This window comes from Pituophis catenifer, unplaced genomic scaffold (genome assembly GCF_029215685.1).
Source record: "Pituophis catenifer annectens isolate HBS135680 unplaced genomic scaffold, rPitCat1.0.hap2 SCAF_2, whole genome shotgun sequence".
In the NCBI taxonomy this organism is placed as follows: Eukaryota; Metazoa; Chordata; class Lepidosauria; order Squamata; family Colubridae; genus Pituophis; species Pituophis catenifer.
In genome coordinates, this window is record NW_027256882.1 from 263,765,860 (window position 1) to 263,791,179 (window position 25,320).

The following is a 25,320-nucleotide window of genomic DNA, read 5'->3' on the forward strand; positions in this document are numbered from 1 at the left end:
TTGCCTAAAATTCGATAGAAGTTCAGCAATCTTGCCATTTTGAAATGAATGGAATTTTCTGTCCAATGGCAATTACAATCTCCCCGTTATCTTCAGGAAATAGTTTATTCTATCGCAGTAAGGGGCCTTTATATCGCCCCAAAACGATAGTTATTTAGAGATGGAAACTCATGCTAATCTTTTGTAAGATAAGCAGGAGAGTCAAGAGAATTCCTTCTCCAGGAACCAGGAGCATAAAATCTCCGGAGCGGTCCGACCCACGCGCTTGCACAAGGGAGCAGCGCCAAAGGCGCACGCGCAGAATGAGATGTCGAAGACTTGCGAGGAGCGGGGTGGGGGAGGTGAGATTACAGAGGCTGAGCATAAGAGCGGGGTTTTTTGGAGCGCTTCCGGTCCGAGCTCTTTGCATCCGGGGTAAACCAAAGCCTCAGCCATAGAGATGGTCCCGTTTAAGGAATTTCCGGTTTACTTCCGGAGAATCCTACCTGCCTTTCTCTTTCTCTCCAGAAAGGAGGGGAAGAAAACAGAATAGGCGGCTGGCCTCGGAAAGCGGGTGGGCCTCGACCCCTCAGCCGCTCCTGAATTCTACGCCCTCGTCGGAGTAAGTTAAAACAACCTTCGCGCAGGTTGTAGCCCGGAGCGGACGAGATGAAGAGAGCACTTCTTGGGCTTCTTTTTGACCAAGCAGGAATCCTGCTGGGTCTCCCTTTTCAAGCGAGCGGACTGTTGGGCCTGGAGGGCTTTTGAGAGAAAAGGCAAGAGAGCTTGTTTCTGAGCCGTTGGTTAGGATGTCCTAGGGCCCCTGCCAAGGCGAGTAACTTTCGGCGGGGCATCTGGGAAGAGAGAAATCTGCAGCAAACCGGCCTCAGAAGTGGAAATCTTCACGTGGGTCGGGGGGTTATGATGCAGTTCTTGGTGCCCTACGCCGTTTATTGTTATTATTACAAATAACACGTCAATGGATGGTGGTTTGGGTATAAAAAGATACTTTCCTTTCAATGACAGTATCTTATACATAGGTTTACGTCGTCTTTACAGTTTGGCAATTGCTTCTAAATTGTCTTAAAAAAGGATGGGAGTGTATTTCGAACCTCACCTGAAGAAACTCTTTCTAACTTTGCAGACTGATTTTTTAATCCAAGAAAGATTGGAAAGTGAAGGCGAATGCTTTGCCAAGCCAATAATTGGAAACTCCTGAAAGTTGGGTGTGCTGCATCTTTGATGGATTAGTGCAAAAAAAAGGGTATCTATTGGCTTCTCCTGCGTTTTTGGTTGGTTTTATTGAGGAGGGTGTCTCATTGTATGGGTATATTGTGTATACACGTACAATGACAATAAAATAATAATAATAATAATAATAATAATAATAATAATAATAATAATAATAATAATAATAAACCATCCAGAAGATTTGGTTCTTCTGGATGTTGATGGAAATCTATAAGAAAATATAAGCAATTTTTAACTAAGAAAAATTTAAAAACTACTGTTGATATATCCTGACAGTAAGTGTCCCTAAAAGGAAATCAAAGTGATTTAGGAAAAATAATTTACATTAATGATATCTGGTAAGGAAGATGTTTTTAGTTTGATATTTATAATTTTAGTGTATTTGTTTTTACCTCTATTGTACTCAACTGCATAAGAAGGCTTTATTCTTGTGTACTTTTTCATAGTTCATCTATCAGTTTGTCAAATTTGACTTTAAAGTTTTCTGAATGGTTAACTATAAACAAATTCATAGCAAATTCAATAATTTCAGTATGTTGTATAATTAAATATTTCTTTTTGTCTGACAATTATTTGATAAACTTCAAATGCGCCCCTTCTCTAATCCATTATCCATCAAACTAAGAAACTTCAGGGGATTTCAGTTCCTGTAATTCCCTAAAAGTGTGACTGTTTGTTATGCTAATCTGGGATTATGGAAACTGAAGTCAAGACATCTTGAAAACACCAGGTTAGGTAAGTGTTTTTACACTATATACAAATATATAAATCTCATCACATTTCCTTTGCCATTTTTAAACCTACGAAATAAGTGATGTTCCTGCAAAATTGCTGCAGCCCCTTGATAATTTTGATAATTTTGAGATGCTATGGTCAGAAATATATTGGAAGTCATTTTTAATCTTTCTTGTGCTAGCAAATTACCAAACTAATGGCCTTAATGTCCATCATCTTAGAATAAGCTTTATTGAAGATGAATCAAATGAAAACAGTTACCAAAGGGAAGCATTGCTTCATTTAGCCATTTGTGTATTATGAGTGGTGTACCGTGAGTGGCTCAGCAAGCATGCAAATGTAAATTATTTGCAAAGCTGTTAGCAGTACAAGTTGAACAAAAAGTAGTGAAAATAAATGCATATCTTCATTTCCCTCATCATGGTAGAAATTATAATCAGCTATTAAAGGTTCAAGGATATTAGATCAGTGACATATAGCATATGGCCATCTTGCTTTACACCTGGTATCCCTGCTAGTGGCCATGCTAGCTTAGGCTGTTGGGAGTTGTATCTCAGAACAAGACAGATCCACAAAGGCAATCCTGTTAATGGTTCTTCAATGCAATGCTGAAATTGCCAGGCTCCTGGAAGACAACTAATAGGAGAGACTCTTGCTTCTCTGCCACATTTGAGTTTTTGTGAGCATTAAGATATATACAGGTAGTCAGTCCTTGACTTAAAGTTATTAGTTTAACTAAGTTATTTTGACACTGAAAGAAGTGACTTATGGCTGGTCGCAGCATCTCCATAGTCACGTATTTGATGATTGTTGCAGCATCCCCATAGTCACGTAATCAAATGATTGTCACAGCATCCCCATGGTCACATAATTAAAATTTGGCAACTAGCATGTATTTACAATGGTTGCAGCATCCTTGGGTCATGTAATTGCCATTTGTGACCTTTCCCAGTTGGCTTCCGATAACAAAGTGGGGGGAGCTGAATTTGCTTAGTAACAGAAATCCTGGTCCCAATTGTGGTCCTAAATTGAAGATTACCTGTAGTCTATTAAAACAAAGTTCTGGGCTACATATACGAACTCTCTTCAATGCAGTATGTTTTAACTGTTTGGTTTATTGTTTTTCATTTTTTGGTAGTTGCCCTGAGCTACACAGTAAATGGACAGCGATATAAATTGAGCAATATCAATTTCCTTACAGATTTCTTTTGTATTCAATGCAGATTTGTGTGTGTGTGTGTGTGTGTGTGTTTTTGTGTTACATGCATGTGCTAGAGAACAGAATGGAAATATATTTAAAATCTTGCTTGGTCATATTGGTTACCATATATGCCATTTTCTCAATTCCTAAGTAGTTTAATAAAGCTTCTGGTGTGTATTTTGTAATCAATTAGAGACCAATATAGTTGCAACTCTGTAAAATAGTCTCTATTTTTCGTATTATTATTCTGAACATCGATGAAAAATAGAATGGAATAGTGGAAATACAGCTTATTGAAGGGATTGTGTATAAACTGCAATAAAGGGATCTGCCTTGACTGCATACAAATATTATAATACAAAAAGTATTTCAATATTAATACAGCTATTATAAAATATAATACAATATTTTATATAGGTATAATTATATAATACAATATTATAATGCCAAACATATTAATAGAAGTATAATAGAAGTATTAATGCAAAAAATTGTAAATAATATGTGCACTTTTCTTGGTAAATATTAATGTAAATATTTTGAGAATATATTTGTCAAAAATCATATCAGTTTATGGTAATTGTGAATAGGTTTTTTTTTTACTTCAGTTTCATTTAAAATTTATATAGGTAGAAGAATACATGTTCATTTATAGCACAGAAGAGCATGTTCCCAAATTCTTCCACTTTGAGTCGTCCACCTTTTCCACTAGAACACCAACGATATAATCTCTTCGTTAATCTTCCAGTAAACGTACCTCCAGTTGTCTTTCATCAGCCACTTCAGAGAGCAACGTAAGTTTGGCATTATTTTAATATGAAGTTTATCAGACGTACATTTTCAGAACAAATCATGTGGGATAGCAAATCTTGAAATGTTGAAAATGCAAATCATTATAGAGAAGTAGTCTTATATGTGTGTATATGTGTGTATATGTATTATAAAACTGCATTATGAGGCAAAGTTGTGTAATCAGTTTAAAGTTTGTGATTCTTTTATAAAATAGTTAATATTTGTAATTCTAGGGTAGATACTGATGTGTTTTATAAAAGAATCACAAACTGTTAATTATTCAAATAACAGTTTCATTGAGTGTGTGTGTATAAATAATGTCTGTCTGTCTGGAAGGCATTTTAGAAGTAGAGAAATCCGGTCATAAGTCACTAGGGTTGTGAATCGAGGTATCCACGTGACCGGAAGTGATTTTATGATCTTTTTTTGCAATGGCCATTAAGTGAACACTGCAGTTGTAAGTGCAAATATTTTTAAATGGGTATTTTTTGCAGGCAAAAAACATTGTGAATCATGGTCACATGACTATGCAATGCCATGATAGGTCATAAAGTGACTAGTTGCCAAGTGCCACACTTGCAGTCATGTGGCCATGTGGGGTGATGGTTGCGTGACCATAATCAACAGCAGGGAGTTCTTCATGGGCTGTAAAGCACCTGTTTTCTTGCCACTGTAAATGTGAATGATCAATAAGCAACTGGTCATAAGCTGAGGGCTACCTATAATGGAAAAAGAAAAGGGAAAAGGAAAAGAACAAGAACAAGAAAAAAATATAAAAGCATGAAATAAATGGACCAGAGATTTAGAAGCATAATAAAATTAAGTAAATTAAAACAAATTTTCAGAGCAACTTTAATATAGTTCTGGTTTTAAGACCTTGGTAAGTTTCATAAGCAGTAATATTGCCCTTTAATATCCTTAGAACTCTTGTGAATGGTACTCTTTCAACCATCCCTCCTATTTCACCACCACACTTTGCCTGCCAAAATGATAATCCATCGCATGGATCACCTACACCTATGTTATTCCGGCGCAGAAAGTAAGTAAGATATATAAACGTGACAGGAAGAATTATTTTATTATATTTATAGAAGCTGTGGAACCAATGGCTTGTTCTGTACTTGCTTTTAACCTACATTTTTGTATTTGTATTGTTTGTATAGATCCCATTTGGAAATCAAATCGGCAGCTTAATGTCTGAAAATGTGCTGCGCAGTGATGAGTTTGACAATTTTAGTTTCCAGTTTAGATTAATGATAGCAGGTGTCATATGAAATGAACAAATAATTAATATTGCTTAGTAAGTTTGAAACTAGCAGGTATCGTAAGATGAGCCACACATTTCACATTTCATGTGACACTATATTAAAGATAAACAACCTGAAGCTCCAGAGTTTTCACCATCTCCAATGATTGGAGGCAACCCATTCCAATCTCTTTCCAAAAATTCCCACTAAATTATAATTTTTAATACAGGAAAAGGGAAACATTAAATATTAGATACTTTGAAATGAAAACAAATTTAGTTCTAGCTTTGTTCTGGTCCAGTCCTAAGTTTTAAAATGTTTGAATACAAGTAGCAATGGAAATTTTCGGAATTCTCCAGTACTGAGCTAAAAAGAGTTCAGAAAAAAGTTTAGAAAGGTTTAGAGGCTCAGTGCATACTGGGACTTAGATGTGATATTACTGGACTAGATCCAGCATGAATGGAGTTTTATTCAGAATGATTCTGCTATGAGAATTTTTTTCTTCTCCTATATTCCTTAGAACTTTCATCCTCACAATGATATTCAAGGCACATAAGGAATCTGAGTTAGTTGCAGGGAAGACTGGTGGTAAATTGATTAAATGTTCTTCCATTTCATTTGTGAGAAAGTTTCAATGGCTCAGAAGCTATTTCCACACAGAAAGTCCTTCCATTTTTAGAAAAAACAAACACTAATTCCAAGTCTGCTTTATTTTAACTTGGTGATTACCTCACTGGATAATGGAGGTCTCTCATATTCAAAGTTTGGAGATTTTCACATTGGTATATGCCTCCATCTGTAATAGGGTTTATTTTTTAAATGGCTATATATGTATGGCTTGCTTTGTACTTCTTGTCTTTCTACTAACAATATCAAAAATGTCAGGAAAAGAGTATCAGTTTCCCAGAACCACAAGTCAAAAGTGGTTCATCACTTAATGTGCTGTGGGAAATGAAATACATAAGCCAAACTGTATCCGAGGAATCCGTATGTGTGTGTGTTTTTAAAAATGCATTAGTGAGCTAATAGTAAGCTTCAAATTATAATACTTGCATGATCAGCCTATATTTTTGAGTAATTTGGATTGGTAATTGGTAATAGCCAATGGAAATATTTAGAACATAACGCATATTAAAATGCAGTTTGTATCTGAACCTGATACTTTAATCAAAAGAAAAGAAAAGTTTGGCTTAGACTATCAACTTGTATTCAAAATGTAGCTAATTGAAATAAATGTTTTTCTTGTATAAGCATGGATAGAATTAATGCAGTGTTTAAAAAGTATCTTTATGCTTCTCAAATGTTTGTGCTTTATCTGTTACATTATCAACTACATGTACATGGCATTCAGCTTATTAAGTAACTGAATGATTTGATTATTACAACAGTGAGATATCCAGAATATTTTTTTCCAAGGATTTGTTTTGTTTTTAATTGGCCATTTGAATGGCAAGAAAGCCAAATGCCTGAAAATTCACTTGGCTGCATATCTGTTCTCCTTTGCTTGTATCAGGGATTGTAGAGCACTAGCATTTTTATCCACTACTAAATAGATATGGTCCATAATATTCTTGCTCTGAAGTTTCACTAAGGATCACCTTAAATTACTGATTATCTATTTTCAGGGGAGTATTCCTTTTATGTAACATTGGTGCATTTTCACTTTTTCTGATAAGTAATCCTTGTAATCTCACTAGAGGCCTAATGATTATTATGATTTGTTTGTGGGCTACTGCTTTGTCTCCCAGAGTCACATCAAATAAGTCGTTGTCAAAGCTTTTTTCAAAGAGAAGCACCCACTGAAATCTTTTTTATGGGCATAAAATTTATCTTGTCTGCAGTGACTGCTGCCTTGATTAAAAAATAATGGCAAGATATCCTGTATGAGTGGCAGGAACTTTTGTCAGTATTTCAGTAATTGAAAGTGTGTGAATCTTTATTTTCAGATCACAGCATTCATAATTAAAAACATACTTGATTAGTATTAAACAAGTGTGTTGTTTATTATGAACATTGTAGTCTAAAAATAATCATATCAAGCTTACTGAGGCTGCTGAAAGCAAGATGTTTTGTAATACACAATTGTTGCTTTCATATATAAATATTGTATATATGAAATAGAGGTTCTTTTTTGCCCAGATCAAACATTTTACTGTCTGTACAATCTAAACCTACACAGACACTTTCTACATTTTGAATGGCTGTTGTGGTAAGTTTTTCCATCTCTTCTATCTTTCTTATCACCCTTATCACTGGGTACACGTTGGACACAACTTCTCACTAAAGTGCACTTTGTAAGATGTGAACTTATTCTTTTGGATAGGGAGTATTTCAAAAACATTATGGTTTGTGTAAGAATGTCTTCATCGGATTAAACTTTCAGTAACAAAACTTGTATTTAGCACCTTTTCATGGGGCACAATTGGGTTCCCTGTTTAAAAGAATTTGGCACATCCTTATAAAGCATAATGCACAGTTTTGGAATATTCACGTTAATCAGAAGTATCTACAATTGAGGTTTTGTTGCATATTTTAAGTGGAAAACTGGAATAATCAAATCTTTTATGTTTTTAGGAGGTTGAAAGAAGAGGATGTTCCTTACGAAGTAAAGCGTCAGCGATTTCATTCACCTCATCGTGAATTAACTTCCGCTAACCAATTAGTGCCTTTAATAGAAGATCATAGATATTCATTCCCTGGATCAATTTCTTCGCCATTATTTCAAGCACATTACATCTCAGATTTAACAGGATGTGTGCCACCTTTACAAGAACCTTCCTTTAGTAATGCTATAGAAGCTACACTTCCTGTAGCCAAAGATAAGGTAAGATTGAAAAGAATATTGTTATAATATGACAAAATAAGTGTTATAAGCTCAAAGTCTCCGGTTGACTTAATGCAGTTCTTACAATTATGAATCCGTTTATAGAAACTCCACATTCCTGGAGTTTCTACAGATGTAGAAGAGAAAATGCAGATAAAGATTCGACATTTTCTTTAAATTGGAAATGTTAAAATAAAAAATAAAAAAAATCACACCACCTTTCTAGAGAAGTCTTTTTATCACTGCCTCCAATCCTAATCAAAGTGAGTGGAAGGAGGCTGTGTTTCGTGCTGCATTAATCTTGTCGTCTTGGCTAAGGATTATTATAGTAGCAAAGATTTTCTACTGCTTATTGCTGTATAGCAACTATTTTAAAGGTAAATCTACCAGGTTATCCAAAATCAGTATTCAGTTACTGTAGAATAAACCCCAATTTGTTTTTGATTGTCTTCAACTTCCAAGAATAAATGTTTCTTGGTCTTGTGATTGATGTGCTGCTTAACTTCCTAGACCTGAAATAATTAATCTTTCTCATTAGGATCTAGATAATTTGTTATTTGCAAGGCAGATCTAGTATGAACCAGATAAAGAGCAATGTAGGATTGATGACTTTTTATCCTAAAAAAGTTGTCTACGTTCAATAAGACTTAAAAGACTGGATTAATTAAAGAACCAAGGTGGCACAGTGGTTAGAGTGCAACACTGTAAGCTACTTCAGCTGACTGCTAGCTACAGTTTGGCAGTTCAAATCTCACCGGCTCAAGGTTGACTCAGCCTTCCATCCTTTTGAGGTTGGTAAAATGAGGACCCAGATTGTTGGGGGCAATATGCTAACTCTGTAAACTGCTTAGAGAGGGCTGTAAAAAGCACTATGAAGTGGTATATAAGTCTAAGTGTTATTGCTATTGCTATTAATATTTATACATTAAATGTAAGTTTTATTTTTTTATACATAAAGTTAAGTCAGCAAGTACTGGAGTTATTTCAAGCATGTCAACAACAAACCTATGACTTGAACAAAAAAGAGCTTTGCCGTACTCAGCTCCAAAGGGAAATTCAGCAGATCTTTCCAAGTATGTTGCAATTCTGTATTTTTATTATTCAGTAATTAAACTTTTGGTATTTGAGTTCTTTCAAAGAAGAACATAATTTTAAAATTATTTTTGCCTTGCAGATAGTAGGCTCTTTTTGGTTGGATCTTCACTGAATGGATTTGGTACTCGTAGCAGTGATGGTGATTTGTGCCTAGTGGTTAAAGAGGAGCCAGTAAGTACAGGAAAAAAAGTAAATATAAATATCCATATTTTTTTAAGAGAGAGTACTGAAAGGGAGATAAATATAGAAGAACAAGTAAAACTAGTTTCTAAAAAATCAAATTTATCAATAAGGTGTAAGTTGAGCTTGTGTAAAGTATTCATTGAAAATAGCTATTCATTCAAATGAGTATTCTAATGATTTCCAAGTAATATTTCGGGCAAGAAAATAGAAAAATAAAAGCAATGTTAATATAGTATAATACGATGTAATATATTACCCTATCTCTGTTGGATATACAATATAAGAATTCTCCATGGCCATGCTTGCATGATTTGTATAAATTTTCTTGTTTACATTAAGGAAATACTTTTCCAGCTAAGAAAAATAGAGACCTGCTTTACTGCAGCCACAACTTTTTTAAGATCACAAGAAGGACACATTCTGCAAGCTGTTTTTTCTGTAACAAAAATAAGACAATTAGTGGGGTGAGCTCTGCAATTTTAAAGAAGCTGTGTCCTTGCAAAAATGGAAAATAAAACCCCACCAGATAATTTGAAAGAAATCACTTCAAGTTAAAAGGATGGTTTGGTGCATTACATGCTACATTAGTTTTAATAACATTTTTAGAAGGCATTCACATTAGTAGTAAAAGCCACTAATAAGTGACTTTTGAAACAATAATTATGCAAATACACATCATATAGAGGGTTCAGTTTATATACTAAGAAATACTGCCTAAAACTATGGGTTCTGATTTAATTCCATTTGTCTGTTTTGTTGTTTGGATTTTTGAAATAGTGTGTGAGTGTGACAATAGCTTGAAGCAAATTTGGGAGGGGGACTATGAAATACCACTTAAATGATTTATATAGTCATTAGACTTATTTTTAGGGAGACATGGATACTATTATTAACAAAAGGAAATGCTTGGATAGTTGTAAAAGAGATTAAGAAGAATTGAGCCCTATTCTCTGTTTGATCCAAACTATTGATCCAAACAATTGTTATATAATTCCAATACAATAGAATGTGGCAAAAATTACCTTTCTTTAATGACCCTCTTTTACAAGCTCCTACATTTTGATAAATGAAATTATTGTGTGTGTCCATGTGTATTTTAAACTCTGTCTAACACTGTCTGGAATTCTAAATGTATTGATTGCCCATCATTCTAAATTTCCTTGGGACTTTACATGATAGAAGAAAAACCCCTGGTATAGTGGTTGAGCTTCAGCACGTGGGCTGCTCTAAGAGTTGGACCTCAGAGCTTGTTCCTGCTAACCTATAATGAACAAGGTGCTTTCATCTTCTGGGTTTACTCCTTTCTTTCTCACTTCATGCACTCATTTGGTGAAATGTTTCCACTTGAAGATTCAGAGTGTTCTACCGTATACATGTCCAAATACCTCCATCTTCAAACATTATTAAACATCATTAAAACATTAATGACTAATTTATTTCAGATGAATCAGAAGACTGAAGCAAGACACATACTCAGCGTACTCCAAAAACACTTCTGTAGGAAGCTTTGTAAGTTCTAGACTATGTTTAGTGAAATAAATATTGTTAATTTGTTTATGGTCTTTTAGTAAATGAAATTTCAAGCTAAAACAAAATTTTAAACTCTGCACATTTCAGATATAATCCCAAAGAAGTATTTTGGACCTTGCATAAATAAGATCATCACTTTTTTTCTGTTTATTAAAGCAGACGATCTCTTTTTTATGTCAGTTCGAGAGAGAAGGTGATGCTGTCTTAATGAATTTAATTATTAAAGCAACATATATTTATACAGACTGTTAAGGCAGAATCCTGTACAAAATCATGTTTGTATGAATAGCAGTGATGCACTGAGCTCTCACAAAGTTATTTGTGAGGGAAATGGACAGTTTCTAAATTAGAAAGATGGATGGATGGTGGATGGATTGCCTGAAGCACTTCTGAATAATTTTCAAAACATGCAATCCAATTTGCTGTATTTATCGATATTTCTGTGCTGCTTCAATCATACATTCTTTGATAATAAAAAACATACAATTATAGAAATTACAATAAAGATTAAGTTAAGAATCTTGTCAGTAAAATACAATAGCAGCAACCCACAATACCTAAGGATACAAACATCTAGCAACATAATGCAGTATAATTTCAAGTTTCCTCTTGAAAGTCAGTCATGGAAAATATGTGGTCGCTAAAATTCAATGATTTGCTGGCACATAATCCAAGCAGAAAGAGGGTCATCCATTCATAAAGAAAATCTCTACAAATTGAATAAAAACCCTGCCAAAAATGATGCAGTAATGCCTAAGAAGTTCTATGCAATAAAATCACTAGTTAAATTTTATCTATTTATTTAATTACATCTGAGCAACATGAAACTGTATAGGAAATATGTTCTGATAAATTTCCTGCGGCAAAATAGCATTTATATTGGACGTTACAAGAGTTTTTCATTTTCTTTACAGCAAGTTACATTGAGAGACCTCAACTGATCCGAGCAAAAGTGCCAATAGTAAAGTTCAGGGATAAAGTCAGGCAAGTAACTGCAATTACCATTATTTTTTCATATATTCATTTAGACAGGGTGGGCTTACTAGTATGGGACATGTTTCTTAGAGTTTTCTTATCAATTTGCCATTTGTTTTTTCATTGGTATAGTAATGGTGTCAATCAGTTGCAAATGTTATAGTGAATTCCATTATTTCAGTGAAGTTTAAAGATTATTTTTTTCTGATATTTTGTCTCTGCATGCTTTTATTAGTAGAGAAGTGGCTGATGTTGCAATGGCTGATCCAGTCCAAACAATAAAGCTAGTTCCATTTACTGTTTTAATAGAATTCAAAAGAAAAAATGGGAAACTTGTGGCCTCCCACATACTACTAACTCCCACTAACCCAGTATCATGTCCAGAAATACACTCCAAATAGTGAGAGCAGATTAGAGAGTGGAACTATGTAGCAAGAAAGCTTTATAATGATGGATGTGTTTAGGGTGTGTCATTTAATGGGGTGAAAATTAATTTTTGCAATTTTTTTCAGTTAGGAATTCTAAAAATATGTGTTTTTACATCAAGAATTCAAATCTGTTATTTTTGCAATTGCACAATGTTTAGCTTGGTATGGTAAATCGATGTCTGATCATATACCCTACAAAAGTCTCTTGTAACTCAAATACTGTTATCTTTATCTTCTCAAAATTACACTTTATGTTACAAAAATTAGTTTTTTTCTGCATGAATCTTATCTAGCTAAAGAAAAAATAATCCATGCAATCATAAATTTAACATCAGAAAGCAATTATCTCTAATTATATGAATTACAAAAATGTTTAAGTAAGTTTCATCAAGTCTTGTTCTTAGACATCAGCCACCAACTTGCTTCTTGGCCTCTGATATAACCCTCACGTTTCTCATGTGTATACACGCTGCTTGCTGCCTCTCTAACCTGTTTCATACATCCCTCTTTCGATAGGGCATGACAGAGCCACTGTGGTACTTGCATTGGTTTGTCAATGAACTTTTTTATTTCCACTACAGTCTGTTTACACGTCAAGGGTGGCTCATATACACCTTCAGACCAGTCAATCAGCTCCAACAGAGTGGATGCTCTGGCAGTGATTAAAGGCATTTTTTTTGCACATACATAAAAATCTCCTAGCACTTCATTGTCTGCACCCCTCAAATCAATGATCTTTTGCACCCCAGCTCTCCTCTCTTGAATGTCATCTGAACACAAGAGTGTCTGGATTATCATTTCACTGAAAGCGTATCATGCTGAGTGCTGAATGGTTGGCAAAACAGTATATACTACAGCCTTCTTTTGCAATCTGACTTGCTGCAGCTAGAACAACACATGACCGGCCTTCAATCCAGGAATGTTTTACTTTGATGTTGAACCAGCAAGGGTAGTACACACTAATGATGTATTCCACTATCATTCTTAAGTTTTGGAGAGTTTGCCTTTAAAGCCATGTTTTGAAGCCCATATTCAACAAAGCCTATTTGCAGTTGTCAACCAGCGTGAGTGGTTTATGAGGCCAAATTCCAGAAGAGCCAGATCTGTGGGAAGTTCTCCTGTCCTTATTGCCTGTGATCCTACATCCATATGCTTAATCAGTAGAGAGATCCTTTCATCACTGTCATTCAGTGAAATGAGAGTCTCACCAATTAAAACGTGAATGAAAAATCAGTGTCAAGTTCTGTTGCAGTGTCTAGCATATTGCCAATTTTACCTGCCCATTTGTTGTTAGACAAGGTCTTCTCATACAATTTTGTAATTAAATGTCATAGGGGTAACTCATTTGTGTGGAGTGCACACATCAACCAGATCAACATCCGGTCACGGTCTACTCAGTGCATGACACCACCTTTACAGCCAGTATAAACATTTGTAGAATCTCCTCCAATGGTTTCAAGCTTTTGTCAATGCCTTTCTTCTTCATAAAATACACCAGATTATCTGTAGTTGCTTGAGCAGGTTTTCCTGTTTTTGAGCCTTTTTTTGGAGTGAAATGATAAAGATATCTTCCACCCAGCTCACTGCACACAGAATAATGTTCTTCTTTGATGGTACTGGGGAATTGCTGGTCTGAATTGTTTGCTTTCAGCATAACTTTAGTTACATCTATACAGCTGTTGAAGAAGATGCTTTCTATTTCGCCCTTCTTACAGAGTTCATCAAATTCTTGATCTAGGAACTTCATAATTTTTTCCTGGGCTCTCTTGACTTTATTCTGGTCAACTATAAGTCTTTTGTCATCTTTGGGTGATCAAGCCAGCATCTATGAAGGTGGCTGGAGTAATGGCAGCAGTGCCACATAGACCAACTCTGTATCTTATGCTCTCCATATTGACATATGTTATTTTAATCTATTATATTCTGTCTTTTCTTTTGAAGTAGAGGGCACGTGTTTGCTCTAAGGTCTCTTCATAACTTCCATCACATTCCTCTTCATCTTCAGCATCAGTTGTCTGTCCTTCATTTTCATTATAAGAGATAATTCATTTGTCAGTATCAAAATGTCTGGAATACTTCTCTGCTTATATTTGGCTCTCATCTTTTGCCACTTTTATTTATTTAATTATTTATTTATTTATTTATTATTTATATTTATATACCACCCTTCTCCCGAAGGACTCAGGGCAGTGTACAGCCAAAAATAAAAACATAAAAATATAAAATTTAAAACAATTTAAAAGTATATTAAACAAATTTGGCCCATATTAATTAAAAAACCCTTTTTTAAATAAAACGAATTAAAAACAATTAAAAGAGTACACCAGCCCGGCTTGCTGGAATAGAAAAGTTTTGAGGGCACGGCGGAAGGTGCATAGATCCGGGATCCTTCGTATCTCCGGAGGCAGTTCGTTCCAAAGGGCAGGTGCCCCCACAGAGGACTAGTCTTTTGACTAGTCGTTTCCGTTTGGACACATCTGGCAAACCAGTCTGGTGCGATCCAAAAGAACCAATCTTGTCTCTGACCTTTAACAAAAGCAAATTCCTTCAGTGGTATCTTTATCTCTTTAGGGCAGGTACAGTTAATGTAAGCTTTTTTGCAGCCAGCAGGGCAGCCTTTGACACACCGAACAATTTGACACTTGCAGTTGAGGATGTCAAACAGTTTGTCAAGTTTCACAGTGAAAGTTGCTTTGACATCTAGCTTTCCTCTACTAAGAGATATGTTTTTGGCTTGATCCCAGCTCTCTTGGATCTTGTTCAAGATTATCATCCATGAATTTACAACAGGTCACAAAAGAACTGTTCGCTTGTTCCACTTTTCAAGCATTTTTGGATATATGTCTCTTGCAAGACTGGCTGCTGGGTAGTTTCTGGCATCATTACTACTTTGTTCTCTTAACAGTAGGCCATATTGCGATTGTCTCACAGTGTTGGAGTTCAGATGGCAACAAGTCTCTGCCAGTTCTGATTAGGTGGCTCATATGAGTGAATGTTCTCAGTCTTGTTCTTTTTTTAGAAGCCATTATAGATCACTTATCACACTCACAAGAAACGAGGCCAGCAATATTAACACTCTCAGACAAAATAACGTTTTAACAAAAAGAGAAAGACAGCTGAACCTGGGAAATGAAGCAAACAAAATGTTAAAAAGTTGTGATATTTATGCAGTTACTTACCAAGCACATCTAAATTATATTAAAGTAACCAGAATATCTTTACAATCCCCAAAGCATGTCACAACTTTTGAGTACCTCTAATGTTTGGAAATTGAAAGTTGAAAAACTTGATACACCCTAAATTGCGTAACTTGGACAGCCAGCCCCTGAGACAAACCCAGAGACCATTGCTGCTATGCTGCTCTTTTCTAACTCTCAGCTTGTATGTAGCGGTCAGCACCTTGGATTTTTGGGCAGTAGAGTATTGATATGGGACTATAGGAAATTACTTGAAGGGTCACCACCTAAGTTTCAGAGAGCAAAAGATTGGTATATATCAGGGGTCTGCAACCTTAAATACTCAAAGAGCCATTTGGACCCGCTTCCCACAGAAAAGAAAACAACGGGAGCCACGAAACCTGGCTGGGCGTGGCCAACATGATGTCACTCACTTCCACCAGTCACATGACCCACTAGCCACGCCTACCTAGCCGGTCATTAGGGCAAAGAACCAGTTGTTAAAAAACACCAGGAACCACAAAATCCTTTTGACATCTCTCTCTCCTCTCCCTCACTCCCTCCCTCTCCCACCCACTCTCCCTCTCTGTCTGTATCTCTCTGTCTCTGCCCTGACCGCTTCTCCATCCCCTGCTGTCACCCTTCTCAGGCCAGGCGAGGAGTGACTGGGAGGGGAGGGTAAGCGGCAGGGCCAGCCAGTGGTGGGATCACCTGACAGAGCCACAGCAGAGGGTCCAAAGAGCCGCATGTGGCTCAGGAGCCGCAGGTTGCTGACCCCTGGTATATATACCTCCGCACCTTCCGCGCCGACCTAAAGACATGGCTTTTTCAGCAAATTCCCTGATCTGCTGTGTATTTTAATTTGGGATTTGGGGTTTTAAATCAGATTTTAACATTTTAATTCTATTTATTGTTGGACTGTTTATTCTGTGAGCTGCCCTGAGTCCCTCGGGAGAAGGGCAGCATATAAATATGACAATAAACAAATAAATAAATAAATAAAATAAATATCCTTCCAATATCAAATATTCTAATAATGTATATTTATATTTTGTGAGTCCTGGCTATTTTTAAAACCACCTCTTGTGTGAATAAGAAAGAGATTGCACTATCCTACCTATTTCCCGGTATGTCTGTATCTAATCATCTTACCAATTAAATGTTTTTCCTGCCATTGATCAGTAGTTCACAGGCTTGCTAAATTATCAGCAGAACAATATACTGACTTGTTTGTTTTTGAGCATTTTGGCTACTCCAGAGTTTGTCAGGTTCTCCTGATTGTCTCACTAGCAGATTTTGTACCTTTCTTATAACTTGCTATTTCTCAAAGGTTTGACTAGCAACTATGATCAATGCATTGCACTAATTTTAATTATATTCAGCTGTTCAAGCTCTTCTACAATTCATTAGAATCTGTTTTCCCCAAGACCTTGATAAATGATGTGTCTGCTTAAATAAATGGCTTCCTAAGAAGCAACACTTAATTGTTGCCTGGTCTCAGCAGTAACTCATTTAAAACAGCAGTGCCTTTGAGCAAAAGCCAAGTGCTTTTCGTTTACCACTCAGTATTGATGGTCCAATTGTGCAGCCTAGAATTCATAGGCAGAGCAAAGAGTGCCTAAGGTAAGCTGCCATGAGCACATGCTAATTTTACTATAGACCCCACATACTTACATAAATAGGCACTCACTTCAATACCTAAATACAGTGTTTTGCAACTGGACATGAATAGAGGACTTGATGATATAATTTTTTCCCATTATGATCATGTACATAATCAAATACTCACATACTCAAAAAGAGAATGCAGAGATACACTTAAATGGACAAAATACTGATTTTTGTGATTGGCCTTTGGAATCCCAGGCTTTCCAATACTATACTTTTTCCACCATGGGAGCATCCCTGTTAAAATGCTTGAAAGAAAACTTCATTCCTAGTGAAGTGGGACATTTATCATCCTAATAAGTATATGGGGGTTGTTGCCCAATTCCAAATAGGACAGGGAGCGAAGCCAAAGAATTGGAGGCTTTTAGGGATGCCAAATATTGAAAGGACTATCTCTAGGTATTGTTATTCTACTACAGAGAATTATTTATCTTGAAAAAGAGGTTTTTCCCCATCAAAATTTTTAATGTAATATAATTTGGATTTGTTTGTATAAAGTACTGGTGCAAATTGAATTTGTTTTTTCTCCTAGCTGTATGGATTTTGACTTGAATGTAAACAATGTTGCAGGAATAAGAAATACATTTCTTCTGAGAACCTATGCATACAGTAAGTAGTTTACTCATTGTATCATGGATTGGGTTCTTTTTAGTATCCTTACTTCCTTTGAAAACTGAGGATACTCGATACATAAGATTTTGGCGCCATACATGCAAACTTGAGAGAAACCAGTGTACTGAAAAACCAAGCAAACGTGATGATGGTTGTAAAGAACATGTCAGAATTCTAATACAGGTAGTCCTCAAACTTACAACCATTTGTTTAATAAATCATGGCTTCTCCCATTGACTTTGCTTGTTGGAACTCCCTTGGAAAGGTCACAAACGGTGATCACATGACCCCAGGAAGCTGCAACCATCATAAATACATGGCAATTACCAAGTGCCCATATTTTGATTGTGTGACTGCGGGAACACTGTGGCAGTCATAAGTGCGAGACTTGTAAGTCACTTTTTTCATTACCACTGTAACTGAATGGTTGCTACATGAATGGTTGTAAGGACTAGAATAGCACTGGTAAATAATGTGGCAGTTAATATAACAGGATTTTTTTTTGTTCCAAAATGCTCATAATTCCTAAAATTAAATAGTATTAGGGAATGGCAGCGAGAGATTCAGGTTTTTAGCTGTATTTACTTTAATTAAGAAGCTCCAATACTTTGGCTGCCAAATGAGATTGGAAAAGATCCTGATATTGGAAAAGATTGAAGGCAAAAGGAGAAGGGGATGGCAGAGGATAAGATGGTTAGATAGTGTCATTGACACAGTGGGCATGAGTTTGGGCAGGCTCAGGGAGACGATGGAGGACGGGGGGCCCTGGCATACTATGATCCATGAGGTTGTGAAGTGTCAGACATGACTTAGTGACTGAACAACAACAACACTTTAGTTAAGAAAAAAGTATTTAGGAGTGAAGCTATGAAAATGGTAGACAGAATAGATTCCTGTAGATAGGAAGAGCTTCTAGTGTAATAAAGAAGGGCAAAACTATTTTAAAAGGTAAATATTTGTTAGCATCCCTAACCCTAATAATGATACATGAGTATGTGCTCTAGTTGAGAGGTCAGTCTTGAATTAAATTGTATGTAGCCATTCTCATTGAATAATCATGTAAGTGTTCTGCCTGTCAAAATTTTATTTCTTGTTTATAGTTGAGAACCGAGTACGTCCATTAGCGCTGGTTGTAAAGAAATGGGCAAGCTTTCATGGTATAAATGATGCCAGCCGAGGCACTTTAAACAGCTATAGTCTTGTGTTGATGGTTTTGCACTATTTACAAAGTAAGTACTCGCTGAACTTTTCAAATGACTTTTGCCCTGAATATAACGCTTGTCAAATTCTCTTCTTGGAATCAGTTGTTAAGAAACTGCTAGCAATGTCTCTAGGTAAAATATTTGCTTTTGATTTTACTACTTTCACTTGTGCCATGTTTTTGATGCATGAAAGGTGTTCTCTGGGAAACATGCATATTTATGAAAAATACTGAAACAGTCTGTAATATAATCACTTAGATTTCTTGCTGATTTTTAAATATAGTAGAGAACAAATTTAAAAAATCAGTCACTAACAGTCACTTTATTAGCTGTTTACATTAATATTAATTGCTAAACATTAATAGTTAACCTTAACTACTTTAACATTCTTCTAACTGACTGTGTATTTTAAATGGATTTGAATATTTAAAAAGCAATTGCTGCCATAAATTATTGTAGTTTTCTGTTTCAAGCTTTGTTTATCAGGAATTCTATGATGAACAAAAACTGAATGGATGAGGATATACAGTATAACCATCATTAAACTTTTATTACAGACAAGAAAAGCTTGATCTTACTGTATGTGTAAATTATTTCAAGAGAAATATATGTACACAAACCCCGAGCTCATTGGAAAAAGGACAAGATAAAATTATGCTAATCATTTTCAGATTCTGTTTGTAGTTGTGTTTTTCAGCTATGATAATTATAATTAGGCATTGGGGAAATAAAAACGGGGATTCTTTTTTTAAAAGTTGTATTTATGTTACTGTAGAAACTTTTCTTAGATATTATAATGTGATAAGTTATCATTAACGTTAAGCTATACATTATAATAGTATATAATATACAAATAGTCCTAGAGATATGAATGGTCACTTAACGGTTTAACGGCTGTTTGAAATTATAACAAATCCCAAACAAAGCTACTTAAAACCCTGTTTTGAAGTTATGGTTGCTGCAACCCCTGCAGTCACCCTTACAATTGATCACAGAAATGCTGTAGTGCCCCTGCCTTCACTCCCCTGATCCCACGCTGCTGGGTCCCTGCAGGCCTTGGGTCTATTCCCCACATTCCTATTATCCAATGCACATTTACCTTTTGAAGATATCCAGACTTCATGATGGGGAAGGAGTTCAGGTCAATGGGACAGCTCGTGGTGGCCAACTTGCCCCGGTTGACTTGCCCCACCTGTCTCATCATGGCTGACTCTCTACGGGCGGCTCATCACAGGACAACTCACTGGAGGACAAATTGCCACAGGACAATTCAATCGGGGATAACTCAAGAGAAGGCCAACTAGAATTGCAGCTCACCATAGCCCTGAGTACTTTTAACTTGAGTGGGTTTAAACCTAAAGCAAGACAAGACCCACTGAAATTGTCTCTCTCTTGAGTTATCCTATATTGAATTGTTATGCAGTGAATTGTTCCATGGTGAGTTGGCTGTGGTGAGTTGGACGGGGCAAGATGGCTGGGACAAATAGGCCATGTCGAGTTGACCTAAACTTTACCTGGGCCATATGGCTAATTTCCAATCATTTTCAGCAGCTCCGCAATTATTTGTCCCTCATCTACACAGCAATCATCATCCAAGAAGTGGATGCTATTTGGGTGGAATTGAAGGCACACTGAAAATGATGGTTGCCTCCAGAAGGCAGCCACACAGCCAGGGATATGTGGCCTGCCCTCCATCCCCAAAATGAGTCTGGAGATCTTCAAAAGGTAAATTAGGAGGAAAGTGTGGGGCTCAGTGGGGTTGGAATCAGGCTTAAGGTCTGCAAGGAAGTGGTGGAAGGGTGAAAGGGCCTTAGGGACCCAGTGTGAAAGAGAAAGGCCTGCAGAAACCTGGTGGAAGAGGGAAAGGCCTGCAGGGGCCAAGGGATAGGAAGCAGAGTATGGGGTGTCTCAGGTATGGGGGAGACCTGGAGCAGGAGGAGCTGGGGCTCAGTTCTAAATAGAACTGGGGCTCCTGCACTCCTAAAGCACTCTGTGCTTTGCTTAACAACTTGCACATTTGTTTAATGGCTGCGTCAGAGAGAGAAGGGGATGGAGTCATTGAGTGAGATTATCTCACTTCATGGCCATCACCACTTGTGACTGTAAAGGGTAGGGTCCATATCTTGAGGATTATTTATGATATAGTAATGATAAAACACGTATTTGTGTTTTATCGGTCCAGGTTATCGGTCCAGCCATTTTATGTTTCTGATGAAGTGAGCTGTAGTTCACAAAAGCCTTTGCCTTTTAATAAAATTATTAGCCAGAAAAGATACTATAACACTCTGAGTTCTTGCTCTCATAATATATCACAACTTTCCACCTTTAATCTAATTAATTATATGTTTTTCTTTAAGTATAAATATGAGCATTAAAGTAAGACATTGTTGGGAAACTGAGCCTTCTACAGCCATACTTGCTTCAGTTTCCTTTGAGACCAATTAAACATGTTGATGCTCCAAATCATAAGTACTCTGGCCTAGTGGAATTATATAGTTCACTCAAGAGTTTTGCAGATGAGAGAGAGGGAGGGAGGGGGGGAGAGAGAGAGAGAGAGAGAGAGAGAGAGAGATTCACTGATTGCATATAAAATAGGTGAGTCATTCATGAACATTTTCAACTTGGACATAAGGAATTGCTGCCCATCGCATGCCCTTAGGATTCTAATAAGTATATATTTTTTAAAGATGTACAGGTATTCCTTGACTTACAACTGGTCACTTAGCAACTGTTTAAGACCCCCAAAGCTACTTCCAGCCTGGTTCAGTTAGGGCTGCTCTAACCCCTATGATCATTCACCCTTACAATTGTCTGCAGGAATGTTTAAGTGCCCCCTCACTTCCAAGGCCCCTGCTTCCCACCCCACTAGGTCTCATTCCCTCCTCCCCACCCTCCATTACTCATTGCACACTTAACTTTCAAAGATCTCTGGGACTCCAAGGACTCATGTTGGGGAAGGAGGCAAGCCGCTGCATCCCTTGGTGTCCCTGTGTCATGTGGTGTGGTCCCAGAAGTGGCTGCCATTTTCAGAGTGGCCAAAATTCATTGCAGCCGCTTCTATGATGAAGCCATGCAGCCCAGGGATGCTGAGGGATGGGAGCTACCATTCCTCCTTCTCTAACACAAGCTCTGGAAGGGTCACAATTCATTTTGGCTGCTCTACAAGTGGCATCTTCTTCTGGGATGAAGCACTTGTCCCAGAGACACTGAGGGACAGAGCACCCTGCCTCATCCCCCCCCGTCCCCAGTGCAAGCTCTGGAGGTCCAGAGATCCTCAAAAAGTAAGTGCATGATGGCTGATGGGAGGTGGGGTGGAAAAAAGGATATAAATCCCAGTGGGTGGGAAGCAGGCACATGGTCTGTGGGATCTGGGGTGGGGTGGGGGAAGAGCATATGTTGTCTCGGAAGGGAGAGGAGGCTTGGGAGGCCCAACGTTGATGGGTTTTGGCCTGTACTAGGCTTCCCAGGCCCTCTCCCTTCCCTGTGGTATCCAGTGCTCTGCTTAACAACTTGTGCAGTGATCAAATGGCCGCATCACAGAGAATGAGATGGAGGTTGTTAAGTGATATGAATGATCATATGGTCACTTTGCTTAATGACCATCACAATTTGCAACTATAATGGACAGGCTCAATTACAGTTGTGAGTTGAGGAATACCTGTAAATAAGATAAGTTTTTATTCATTGTTAATATTGATAGTGGCTATTTTTAGATAAGTTAAATTTTCCATTCACTGAAAGCTAGACCTTATTCCAGATACTACTGAGAACATAATTTACACCTTAATCCTATGTTGATCATTTAGAATTGCATAATCTGCAAAAACCTAAAAACATCACGTTTATAACTAAATACAATGTCTTCAGTGTTGAAAATTTCACATGTCCCTGGATAAATTTATATTGCAACTTTGGCTTAAATGAGTGTCATATTCTTAAATGTTTAATCAGTTTTCTCACACATTTATGCGAGTAATATGTTTAATTTAAAAAGCTAGAACTTTGAGTTTTGGGTTAAGCATTTGACCTTAAACTTTCAGTTCACACCACTAGTGTAGCTGGTATGTTGTTTTCTGTGAAATATATAAATCACAGTGACTTTAAACTTTTTTTTTATAGCCCTACCTGAACCTATCCTTCCATCCCTCCAAAAAAATTACCCAGTAAGTGCTTCTTATAAATTACTACATAATATGTTTATTGAAATGATTATCTTCCACATGAATGTTGCTGTTACCTTGGGATAATGACAAAATATGCCTCTGACCATGTTTGTTAGAACTCCACAATGCTCTACATGTGTATAGAAAGTTCTCCTGCAGACTGACTCATTCACCTTTTTTAAATACAAATCAAATTTTAAAAGTCAATTCTAATTATGATCTTTGGCTGAGAAATAAGAACTATTGTATTTATTTCTCTTAAGTTGTATGGATGTCTTTTTTGTTAGCTGGTGGAAAAGGCAATACCGACTGACTGGATTTATCTTCCTGCAATGTCTTATGCACTATCAGATCTATTCCAGAGGTTTGGGGAATCTCCCTGAGAAGATTTGGGAGGCATGTGTTGGGAGATGAGTAATTGGATATAGACCCATGAATCTGGATCATATTACCTTATGAATTGAATTGAATACTTATTAGACACACAAAGAATTTGTCTCCGGTGCAGAAGCTCTCAGTGTACATGCAAGGCAACAGAATAATGATAATCATAATAATAATATAAAAAATAAGAGGGGGGAGTGAAGAAGATAATAAGAAAGATTAATAATAATACTACAGTCATACTACATGGGATCCATTCTGCATGGCAGTACTGTGTTATTTCACCTTTTCCTGATGGTCATCTACCTTTTAATATTTTATTATATTCAGTTTGAATTTATTTCCATAATGATTTTTTGCTCGGCTTCTGCCTGATTATTATTTAAAGTCTCTTGTGGCAGAGATGGTACTGATAAATTATTATGCTAAATATACCAAAACATTGATATAATAGAAAGAAGTAAACTAGCATGCAGGATACTAAGAGCAAAGAGGATGATTAAGAGATGGCAATTGCATAGAAAATGTAGAAGCAATTTAAAACTAATTCTGCTCCTCTTACATCAAAATAGCTAATTAAAATTTCCTGATTTCAGGATTATGTTTGGTAAAATAAGAGATACATAGTAGGGTCACTCACTTAATTTTATTTTATAAAATTGCTATTGAAGTAAAAACTTGAACAACATTTTTCATTGAAATTAATGTATAGTGTAAAGGTTTTTGATACTTAAATCTTTAATTATTAAGGTTCACAGTATTGGAATATTTCTATTTTCAGTTATGTTGAATCATTAAAAGATCCAAACTATATATGTTTATAATCTCAGTGGAAACAATGCTTTTTAAAATGCTGGACATGCACAGTTCTGTATCTAAAACAAGTATCTGCACATTTTAAAATGTCTGTAAAGATCAGTGGAAAACTTTTTGACATAGCAGCATTTTAAACAAGCAGTTTTAGCTGAGATGTGAGAATACCAAGTCTTAAAGTAATATTTAAGATCAACAAAACAATATTTGATTTAACAATTGCAGTTTGCAGTTATACATGTCTTTCTACATAAATATTTTCATAGTGCAATACATTTGAAATGGCATTATGTCACCTGTTTGTCAATTCACACTGCTTATTAAATTGTAAGGATTACATTGCTTTGGATATAGTTCAGAATAGATTCTTTGGATCATGTAGAAGTATGAAAATGGCATCTTTGATTCATTAAAACAACCATGTCATTTTCCAGATTTATGTCTCTGCTGCAGAAGCCACACTTCTGGAATCAAATGTGGCTGCTTTATCCGATGTTGGGCTTGTGTTTCCATAGTTTTGAACCAAATCCAAAGCATTGCACAGCCATAATAACTGGACTGCTTTAAATATAGTTTATTTTGGATATTTAACTTAGATCAGTCTGCCGATAGGATAGGACTTTCAAAATTAATCCTACTGCAAGGATGGAGAGCTGTTATCAGTATAAGTACCAATTAAAGCTAGACACTATCTTACTGGGCATTTTTCAATGTTCGATAGAATCCAGATAGTGTATGCCCTCAAGAAAATATCTCAGAGGCATTAATTGCTAATGCATCATTGTGCTCAAATCAACATTTAGGTCTACTTAGAACTGAGTTTAAAATTCTGTTCAAAATCACAGGAAGGAGCACTACCTGAAAACAGCTTCCATAGGCATGTTTAACCAGAAATAAATAAAGCAGCAATTGCCAATAATAGCTCTATTTCAGAAGCAATTTGTGACTGTACTATTATACACATCTGCTGAGATGTACATTTTAAAAATTCAGAAGAACAGCCCTTTTGGAGTAAAATATATAACAAATTGACCCAGGAAGAAGTAAAGGAGCTTAACATCC

General features: G+C 36.3%; 1 protein-coding gene across 2 annotated transcripts in view; it reads left to right on the plus strand.

Annotated features, from left to right (window-relative positions):
- Positions 1-491: 491 nt before the first annotated feature.
- TENT2 (terminal nucleotidyltransferase 2) overlaps positions 492-25,320 on the plus strand; it is a 39,144-nt gene continuing 14,315 nt past the window's right edge. The window contains exons 1-12 of one of the 2 annotated variants that reach the window (XM_070938833.1): positions 492-601; positions 1,124-1,243; positions 3,796-3,960; positions 4,881-4,997; positions 7,780-8,029; positions 8,988-9,102; positions 9,204-9,295; positions 10,750-10,816; positions 11,752-11,821; positions 17,617-17,693; positions 18,797-18,925; positions 23,018-23,061. In XM_070938833.1, the coding sequence (XP_070794934.1) occupies positions 3,833-3,960; positions 4,881-4,997; positions 7,780-8,029; positions 8,988-9,102; positions 9,204-9,295; positions 10,750-10,816; positions 11,752-11,821; positions 17,617-17,693; positions 18,797-18,925; positions 23,018-23,061 (1,089 nt within the window). In that variant the 5' untranslated portion in view covers positions 492-601; positions 1,124-1,243; positions 3,796-3,832. The remainder of the gene's footprint in view (positions 602-1,123; positions 1,244-3,795; positions 3,961-4,880; positions 4,998-7,779; positions 8,030-8,987; positions 9,103-9,203; positions 9,296-10,749; positions 10,817-11,751; positions 11,822-17,616; positions 17,694-18,796; positions 18,926-23,017; positions 23,062-25,320) is intronic. The other variant, XM_070938834.1, reaches the window with a different exon arrangement.